Source organism: Echinops telfairi, unplaced genomic scaffold, assembly GCF_000313985.2.
Source record: "Echinops telfairi isolate 266 unplaced genomic scaffold, ASM31398v2 ScPeMD7_31;HRSCAF=116, whole genome shotgun sequence".
Classification (NCBI taxonomy): Eukaryota; Metazoa; Chordata; class Mammalia; order Afrosoricida; family Tenrecidae; genus Echinops; species Echinops telfairi.
Window position 1 is genome coordinate 44,868,745 of NW_022103928.1, and position 10,272 is coordinate 44,879,016.

General features: G+C 51.6%; 1 protein-coding gene across 2 annotated transcripts in view; it reads left to right on the forward strand.

Annotated features, from left to right (window-relative positions):
- WDR86 (WD repeat domain 86) overlaps positions 1 to 10,272 on the forward strand; it is a 65,929-nt gene that overhangs the window by 38,277 nt on the left and 17,380 nt on the right. Inside the window, exon 1 of one of the 2 annotated variants that reach the window (XM_004702482.2) lies at positions 172 to 334. The exons of the other annotated variant lie outside the window; for it this stretch is intronic. Coding sequence (XP_004702539.1) covers positions 172 to 334 — 163 coding nt within the window. Of the gene's footprint in view, positions 1 to 171; positions 335 to 10,272 lie in introns of those variants that run through there. 2 annotated transcript variants of the gene reach the window in all.

Here is a 10,272-nt window from a genome sequence, read left to right on the forward strand (position 1 = left end):
CAGGTGGGCTCCAGCCGCTGCCGCAGGGGGCGGGAGGAGGCTGAGGCCAGCGATGGCCGCCGGCCGCCCCGATCGCCGCCCACACCGGCCGCGCGGACGCGGGGGCGACCCCACCCCCACGGGGCGACCCCACCCCCACCCAGCCTCCCCCGCAGCTGCCCGGCTGGCGCGATGGGCGGCGGCGGCTCGGCCCTGAGGGTCTGCGCCGACCACCGGGGCGGCATCAACTGGCTCAGCCTGAGCCCGGACGGGCAGCGCCTGCTGACCGGCAGCGAGGACGGCACGGCCCGGCTCTGGAGCACCGCGGACGGCCGGTGCTGCGCCCTCTTCCAAGGTAGACCGAGCCGCGGCGCTCGCACCTGGGTGCTGCGCGGCTTTCCCTCCTTCCCCCAAACGCAGCGCCGGCCCGCGCCCCGACCGCACCTGGGGCAGGCGGTGGGCGCCGAACGGAATCCGCCCGGGCTCAGCCGGCCAGGGGCACGGAGGTGCAGGCGGGCTAACCCCGCAGCTTCCTGGAATCGGGTGCTCAGCTCCCCTCCCCGGTCTAGTCCCCGCAGGAAGCCGTTAGGGCCACATCGAATAAATGAAATCCCACCCTGCTGCCAAACAAAACCTTCCCCTCTCCCTCTGGCCTGGTGACCTTTAGCCAGCCATGTTCTCCCCCGGGTCCCTCTGGTGACAGGGGCGGATAGGTTACTGCGCCGGAGTCCACGGGGAACGGTTAGTGCGACTGGTTAGTTAGTGCTCCACTACCTACTGAGGGATGTCTTGGAGATCGATTGCTTTTGCTAAAAAAGCAGTGGTGGGAATCCTACGACTTGGATTTGACTCTGTGACAACTGGCTGACTCAGGCCCCTACCTACCCCTGTGCCCTACAGGGGAATTTCTGTTAGTCTTCACACTGCTAGTATCCAGGTAGACAGCGATGACATCTGGACACGTCTACGTTCCTCCCCCACCCCGCTCCCTAGCAGCCACCCTGCCCCTCCCTCCTGTGTACTGCCTCCATCCCATGCCTCCTATAGAGGGGCGTCAACGAGTTCCTGGAAGAATGGTATGAACGATAAATGGAACTTCTCCATGAATATTTTGAAGCCAAGTGACCCCCCCTTCCGCCAGAGGTATCATCCGCTGTAGAATCAAAGGGGAAGGGAAGGAATGATATGCTTATAGGCTTATCTAGAACCGTTTTTCAAGAGGGGGTGTGGAATCAATTATTCCTAAGTATGAATAGTGTTTCATGACACAGTTTCAGACCCACTTACTATGGGCTCCTGTCGGAAAGCCTACACCAGCCGGTCTGCAGTAGCCTGGCTCCCGGTTCTCTGTCCGGAGGATAGCTCTAAGACCTCAAATCCAACAGATCCCGGGCGCCTGCTCAGGCCTTACCGCTTCTAGAGGCCTAAGGAGTACAAATTTGTGTCGGTATTTGGTTGATCCGCACCCTCCTGGTTTTAAATAGAAATGATTTCCAAGCCCAATTGCGATAACTTTGCACTACTTGTTAGTGTGGATATTAGTGAATTCACCACCATTTCTCCTCCCCGTTGCCCTCAACTCGCACGCATACTCAGCTAAGACCCAAGATCTGAGATCTTGTGGGACCGTTCACGTCCAACGTGTACTGCTTCTCAAGCATGAGTTTCTTGGGAGGATATTCTGAAATGGGCCCCACTCCAGTGACCCCTGTGGGATAGATCTTTCGACCTGGTGTTTCTCATAAGCTTGCGAGAGAATCTAACACACAGCTGCCCGGGACCCCCTGTGGAGTCAAGCCTGTGCTGGTTCCCACCCCGCACTGTTGAGCTGTAGGCTTTTCCAGGTTAGCGGTAGCCTCTGCGCACGTGACTGCCCACTCTTGCCCAGTTCGGCCCTGCCCTGCACACCTAGCCCCAAGACTAGCATCTGGGCCCTCTCCACACCCCAGTGATGCCCTCACAGCTGCCGTCCCATGAGGACACTTAAACCAGCTGCCTAGTGAGGCCTTGCAAGGCCCTGATTGAGACTCAGCAGAAAAATGCCACCACGAAGTTGTGTCTGCCATTAGTGGGGCTGGGACTTTTAAGCATTTCAGCGACACGGGGGAAAGTAAGCTTCCTTTCTCCTGAGAATAGCTCAAAGAGACGAAATTCCCAAAGGAATGTGTTGTGTGTGATGGGACTTTTGTGGGAGCACAAGGTCTTGCTCCAAAAACTAAACTCACTTCCATCGAGCTGATGTCCTCTCCTAGCGGTCCTCATAGCGACCCTACAGACAGGCTGGAGCTGCCACTTCTGACTTTCTGAGACCGTAGTTCTTGATGGGAGTAGAAAGCCCCGGCTGTCTCCTCAGGGGCACCTGGTGGTTTCGAACTGCTGACCTTTTAGTTAGCAGCTTAACTTGTAACCACGAGGCCTCACCTCCTCAAACTAGTGCTTTTTATAGAAATATACATATATATTAGTTTTTATTGTGACTCAGGAGAGTTTTTACAGATTTGATGGTAATGTTTCTATTAGATAATTTATCAACCCTCCCAGTGGCTTGCCTGCTTGCCTCACACACACCCCCACACCCCTACTCCTACCCCAGCAACTCCTTCTTGTGGGATATTGTCTTCCCCTTCACCCCAGTTGACACCTGCCTACCCTGTAGCCTACAGCATCCCTCCCTCCTCCCCACTCCCACTCCTGGTTACCATCAGCCTCTCTGGTATGAAAACCTTTGTCTTGATTTTCCCTGTTAAGACAGTGGTCCCACACAATAGTTGTCCTTTTGTGTTGCCTAATTTCACCCAGCATCATGTCCTCCAATGCCACCTGCGTCATGAGGCGTTTCCCAAATTCACCATGATTCTTTCACACTGTGAAAGAGCCCTCGTGCCAGAGTGGTTACATGCTAACTGGAAGGTCAGCACTTTGAAACCACCCGCCTCCTCGGCAGGAGAAAGGCTTTCTATTCCCATCAACAGGCACGGTCTCAGACATTCACAGGCGCTGTCCTCCCCTGACCAGTTGGACCATGAGTCGTTATCAGCTCAATGGCAGTGAGTTTGGTGGCTGGGGAGCAGGTCCTACAGTTGATCCCCCTTCTTCCCCTGATGGACCTTCAGGAGATTCCTGCTTCTTGCTGTGGAGAACAGTGCGGTGGTGCTGTGCATGTATCTGTGGTTGCTGTGGTTCCTATTTCTTTAGGGTATGTACCAAGTGGAGGGAAGGCTGGGTCATAAGACATTTCTAGTTCCAATTGCTTGAGGAAGCGCCACACCATCGAACCCTTTCACAGTCCTTCCAGCAGTGGAGGAGGGTTCCCATCTCTCCACACTCTCTCTAGCATTTGTTGTGCTCTGTGTTTATGTTTTTGCTTTTTTTAAACTTTGCTGTTATCCCGGGCATAAGGTGATCTTGTTTTGATGTGCATCTCGAATAGCTAGTGTCTATCAAAATATTAATAAAATATGCTACAATCCGTTTAGGTCCCTCAGTGCCCCAGATGGCTTATACTCGGTTGCTTATTGAAAGGCTAGTTGTTCAAACCTACCCAGAAGCTCCGAGGGAGAAAAGCCTGGGGGATCTGTTTCCATTGAGATCACAGCCACGAAAGTGCTGCTCTGCTACACGGGGTGGACCAGTGTCAGAACTGGGGCAACGGCACATGTGTTTTTTTATTTATTTTTTGGGGGGGTGTATGAACATTTCTGTATATGTTATCATAACTTTATACTGTATCTGTTATTATAACCATGTTGTTAGGTGCCATCAAGTCAGTTTCAACACTATATTCCAATTCATAAAATAGCGATGTAGGTAGCTATTCATGTTCGTAACTGTTGTGATCATTAGAGATTGTCTACAGCGCTAAGGCTCCAACAATGGGTTCAAACAGAAGAACTTGTGCGAGGATGGTGCAGACATCCCCGGCGGGATGTCATTCTGCAGGGCAGTCTCTATGGGTCGGAACCAACTCCCCACATCAAGGAGAGCTAGGACTGTCCCCCCCCTCGCAGATCAGAGCAGCTTGACTTACACACCACACAGCTTTCTGTGTGTTTTACAGGTTTCACTCTGTCAGGTATGTGCCATTGTCTTCGTTCTCCTGCATGGGTGGGGAAATAGAGGCACAGTGAGGTGACAGTACTGGCCAGAGGTCACCAACTGGCCAGTGGTTGGGGACTCTAACTCACTAGAGTCTTCTCCAAGCCACTGTGGCCGTTCCAACACAGGGCAGGCTTGGCCCCGGGCCACCTGCTGAGCTGTGGAGCCTCTGGCTCTGGCTCCAAATTTCAGATTCTTTCCACTCTGCCTGGTGGATGTTGCCACAGTGGGTGGAGGTCTTGGTCGGTGATTGCCTGTGGGTCAGTCAGTCCTCATCTGAGTGGAGGAGTGGGTGGAGTTGGTCCCCTCTCATGGTTTTCATCTGATGACAAACTTGCTCAGTTCAGGCAGCAGAGGGGGCGGTGGGCAGAGACTGCGAGATTTCAGTGATCTTTTCCTTCTATTTTCCCTCCACAAACGTTTGGAAGCCCTCTCATATCTTGCAAGTATAATTAGGCAGGCTTGGGTCCTGGGGATGACAGGCAGTGGACCCATGAGACAAGCTGCCTGTGGGGTAAGCTCTTGGCAGGTACGTTGTCACTTTTGGAGACCCCGGGACAGTCGGCCTGCATGTCCAGAATGTGGGTGCCACGGGCAAGCTTTCCTCCCAAGACACCCCCAAAACCAAACTGTTTCTGAGGAGCTGGGCTAACACCTTTTAAAAAAAGACGAGTAATATGCTGGGGCTTCAAGACGTTCCTGGGGAAAGAGCATTAAAAAAAAGCTAATGGAATTTATGCATAACAAAACATTTGCCATTTAAAGCATTTTGATATGTATTCTTCACTGACATTAAGTATTTTCACAGTGTTGTGTAATTATCATCACTATCCATTACTTCTCATCTCCAAACAGAAACCTGGTATCACCGCATTGCCCACTCCCTTCGGCCCTGGTCATCACTCATGAACTCCCTACATTTGCCTGCTTTCGATAGTTCACATACATGACTTCATAAAGCATTCGTCCTTTTTTGTCTAACTTATTTCACTCAACATGCTGGTTCAAGGTTCATCCACATCATAGTATGTATTAGAACTACATTTTTCTTTCTGACTGAGATTCTCCTGCATGACCATACCATGTGCTGTGTTTGTTTATCCATTCATCTGTTGATGAACACGGGTTGTTTCTACGTTTGCGCTGTTATCGTGAATACTGCTGCAATGCACATTGATGTGCATCTGTGTTTCTCTCTCTGTTTTCAAGGCCAGGAGTCATATGGTCATTCAATGTCTAACTTTATAAGGAACTGCCCTCAGTTGTTTTCCACAGCACTATTTTACATTCCCATTAGCAATGCTTGAGCGTTCCAGTTTCTCCACATCCTCACCAACACTTGTGATTGTCTATTTTCCTGCTAAGAGCCATCCCTGGGTGACACAAACAGTTAGACACTGGGCTTCTAAATGACAGATTGGTGATTCAAATCCAGAAGCCTCCTGGAAGGAAGGCCAAGCAGTGGTACTGCTGGAAGACCACAGCCCCATGGAACACAGGCCCACTCAGAAACACATGGGGTCAACCGGACAGCAACTGGTTTGAGTTGTAGTAGTTTTGGAGCGATATCTCTATGTTTCGATTTGCATTTGCTCGAGTGTTACATATGTGTTGGGCTGTTAGCTGCAAAGTCAGCAGTTTGAAGCCATCAGCTTCTCCGCGGGAGAACGATGAGGCTTTCTACTCCCTTTAAGATTTACAGTCTTGGAAACCCACAGGGACGGTCCTACTTTGTCCTCGAGAGTGGCTATGAATCTGAATCAGCTTGACAGGAGTGAGTTTGGTTTGGAGTTGTGGTAGCCCATGAATCTGGGCATCTTTGGGGTGTGCTTATTGGTCATTTGCATATCATTAGAGAAATGTCTATTCAAGTCTTCTGCCCACTTTTTGATAAATGAAGTTGGCGTTCCACTGTACTTAGTGAGCTCATTGTGAAAAAGAAGACTTAATTGCCATCTCGTCTAAAAAAAAAAATTTGCTTTTAATGGGATTATCCCTACCCCCTTCTTTTTATCCACTTGTACCTACTTATCTGGGCACTTTCTAGTGGATCACTGTGTTGAAGATAATTAACAGGTCCCCAAAGGGCCGCTCCTATCCCCTTCTGATCTGTAAGAGCCTCAACCTGAAGATGTTGGCCCATGATGGCAAGATCACAGCCCACCTCATCTTCCAACTGCATCTTCCAGCGTGTTCCTGTTGAATCCCATGTTTACAAACAGCAGGCTCCTATTTACTAGAAATTCATGGGGGTATGTGTGAGCCCACCCCCACCCCCAGCCACCCTGGTTTGACTCTTGGTCAAAGATCCTAGTGTCTAGCCCCATGTATCTGTCACTCCTGGCGCAAAACACAATGATGCCCTCCAGAGGATGGATGAAGAGGCTGAGTAGAGAGAAGCACAGGGGCTCAACTGGACCAGCAAGTGTGATTGCTCCACACCCCCTGAAGGAACTGAGCTGAGTGCAGTTACCACGACCCAGGAACAATCGTGGAGGGCTTCTTAGGGAAGCTGCCACCTTGGTCCCAGGGACACCAGCCTGAGCCACCTGACCTTCAGCGAAGGCAGTGGAGATGCCTATCATGACCTGAAGTTTCTTGCTGGGGCTCCTTGCTGTCCGACCCCCAACTGAAGTGGGAAAATAGACAGAATCAGGAGCCCTGGTGTCTGGGGTGGGGGTGGGGGCTGCTAACCAGAAGGCCATCCGATGGAGACCACCAGCCTCTCCCTGCGAGAAAGACAGGGCTTTCTACTCCCACAGAGAGACAGTCTCAGAAACCCACAGGGGCAGTTCTACCCTGTCCTATAGGGTTGCTGTGAGTCGGGATCGGCTCGATGGCAGTCAGGCGTTTATCAGAGGAGAAGGCTCAGAGAGCAGAGGGAGAGCTTTCTCTCAACTTGGGGGTGGTCTCGACCGCTGGTCTCTTAAGTAAAGGACTGCCACTGGGGGGGGGGGAGTCCTCATGCTATAAGGGATGGGATGGTGACACACCGTTTGCTTTGCCTGAATCCTGTATCTGCCAGGCAGGCCACATGCTTTACTGTCCAAACCTGGAACGCTTTTTCGAGGAAACGGAGTCAAAGGGCATATCCAGTTTGGCCAACCACTCAGGGCCCCGACGCTGACTGCCGTCTGCAGTCTGCACTCTGCCTTCTGCTGTGTCCTGAGTGTTTCCGTTCACTTCCATGTTTGTGGAGGGAGCAGCTGTCCCGGATGTTTCCAGCAAGGACAGCAGATTCTGGAGCGGGGTGAGGGGGCGGGGCGTGCAGGGAGGGGGCCGGTTGAATGCCCTGGCCAGATCCCTGTAGCCTCAGCATGTTCTTTTCAACATATCTTATCTGCATTCTCCATCCCTTCAAAAATATTTATTTTTCATCTGGCTTTTGTGCTGATCTGCACAATTTCAATAGCTGAAGGGCTGAGGCACTGTGAGTCCCTGAAAGGATGCCTGGGTCCCTTCTGGCCCTGAATGTATCCATTTCTGGAGTGGGGCGGAGGGCACAGGGACTCCAGCACCCCTGCCTGTCAGACGTGATCTCCTGCCCTGGTGTGACCACTGCAGCTCAGATCCCTGCCTGTCTGCTGGTGCATGCCGAGGCCCCGCCCATTCTCCGTGGGTTTTCCTGTGGAAGGTGGGTGGCTTTTTCAGTACACCAACCCAGGCCTGGGAGAAGCGGACAGGAGTCTCTACCAGGACCCACCAGGAGGACGACGGATGGCCAGACTCACACATGACAAGTTTCTGTGTCCTGATCGCATCTGTTCTTCACGCTTGACGTGCGTGTGACTTTACTAGCGTCCCGATCCGGATGGAACTCCTCTCTCCTCTAACGTGCTGTACAAACGGTGGCCTCTATGTGACGAGGAGCCCAGGCTCACCCAGCCTCGCTTGCTCGCTCGCTCTCACGTGGCTTTCTTGGCTTCTTCACGTCCAGCGTACACTGTGCACGCCACCTCCCTCTTGTTGAGCTGCTGTGTGAGGGGATACGGTGGCAGGCATTGGGACGAGGCAGATCAGAGCTCACCCTCCTGAGCCTCTGTGCCCCGAGAGGACCCCAGCCAGGAAGGACGCACCCACCCACCTACCTTCCCATCACTCCTACCAGTTAGGAAGCCAGGGGGCTCCTTCTTGGCAAAGTTCTGAGCCTTCCTGATGTCAGGGGAAGGGGAGAGTGGGGGTGACTGCAGAGGCAGGGCCAGTAGGGTTGCAGGGAAGGTCATCCTAAAATATTTTATCAACTCTTTCCCTGAAACCAAACGCATTGCCATAGTTGATTCCAACTCATGGATGCCCCAGGGGACACGTGCTGCGGAACTGTTCGTGTTGGGTTCCTGAGACTGTAAATCTTGACAGGAGCAGACAGCCTCGTCTTTCTCCTGCAGAGCCTGGGGGTGGGGGTGGGGGGCTTGAACCTCCAACCACGAGGTTAGCAGTCCAATCCTTAACCCACACAGGATGAAAAGATTCTAAGTATTGTGTCAAACACATTTTGCCCTTATGTTTTAAACCCGTGTGTATTTTGAGGGAAACATGATCTGTAGTTTTTGTAAAGGGTTCACTTAATTTATTTAAGTATTGTTTCCTCTGGGGCTTGGTGAGCTGCTATCCAGGAACATTGAGTAACTTTTGTTTCTGACTTTGTTTGGGGTTTTTTTCTTCTTTTTTTGAATGTTTGTTTTAAAAATTTTCCCCTAGAACCCAGAAAGTTGATTCTTCCATGAATAAGCTAGAGATGACTTGGGAGATTCTCCATCCCTGTGTGCCTGATACCAGACATCTACATACATTTTCACGTTTGATCAAAGTTTTTAATGTGGTACATGTCTCACACGAAACGTGGGTATTTCCAGTCGTGAGCCTCCTCATCGGCAAAATGGCTTTTAGTTCTAACACCTCTTTGACGTCCTTATCCCCACGTTCTTCACAGATGTACCGTGCTTCAGTTCTCCCACACGGACACTGCTTTACCTGGAAGTGCCAGGCAAGCCGTTAAGACTGAGAGCCCAGCGATTACTCCAGTGGGTATCGCTCAGTCATGTGAAGGCCACCTCTGAGCGCTGTGGCTTGCCCTAAATCTGTACCCCTACCAGTCCTGCACCCTTAGAAGCCGACCATGAAAGGCCACCCCTGCTTGCTTCATGCCACCCAGAATGCTTTTCTCCAGCCTCATGCCCATGCAGGCTTTCCTGCTGCTTCAGGACTCTGCCTCTGCTCATGTGAGTGCTCACCTGTTCTCTTGCCAAAGCCATGCGCTGTCTCAGCAGTGCCCCTTGGTATTGGCTGGTTGTCTTTCGTCCTAGGCTGGGTACCCTCCCTGGGAGGGGGCAGTTTCTTGCTCATCTTGGCAGTGGCTGCCTTAACAGACCACCACCAACACCAGGAGTGGATCGGCTGGCCCTTTTGGAGGACAGAGATCCGAAATCACCCCACTGGGCCTGCAGCACCTCTAGGTTCCCCAGGGGCCAATCTGTGTCTGGAGGTGGTGGTGTTTCACGGGCTTGTGACCGTAACACAAGCAACTTGTGACCGTAACCGGCAACTTCTCTCTTCTCTGTCTCCATAGTGCCTTGTCCTCTGTGTGCGCCAAACCTGCTTCTGCCTCTTTCCGTGTTGTTTTGGTGGGGGTGGTAAAAATATGCACGTCATAAAGGTGACAGTCGTAACCATTTTAAGGGTTCAGCTCAGTGACAGTAATTAGATTCACAACGTGTGTAGCTAAGGCACTCATGGCTGTTGGTTCTGGGTTGTTTTTTTTTTTTTTTTTTTTTAATGTGGTATCCATACAGAAGCTTTGACCCCCTGAGGCAATAATTGCCCATGTCTCCCCAGTCTCCGGTAATCTAATGTTTTCTGTCTCTGTGCGTTTGCCTGATTCGAGACATTTCAGCCAAATGGAATCCCAGTGTTTGCCCCTTTGTGTTGGGTCCTTTCGAGTCGCCCGGGGCCGTGGTAAATCTACCAAAAGATGAGTGGGCAGCTTTGACAATCAACTTCACTGTCGCACAGTTCAGGAGGCTAGGTGTCAGAATCCAGGATGCCTTGAAAATGCACAAATGTGATTGATCCAGTTGCTGCACGGATTGTTCTAAGAGCTGTGAAGAGCCCCCAGTGAAATTGTTAGGTTTCTGGAGTGGGGTAAACCTTGACTCTTGCTACCCAGTGCTGAAAGAATTCACGTGGCACAAGTCTCAAAGG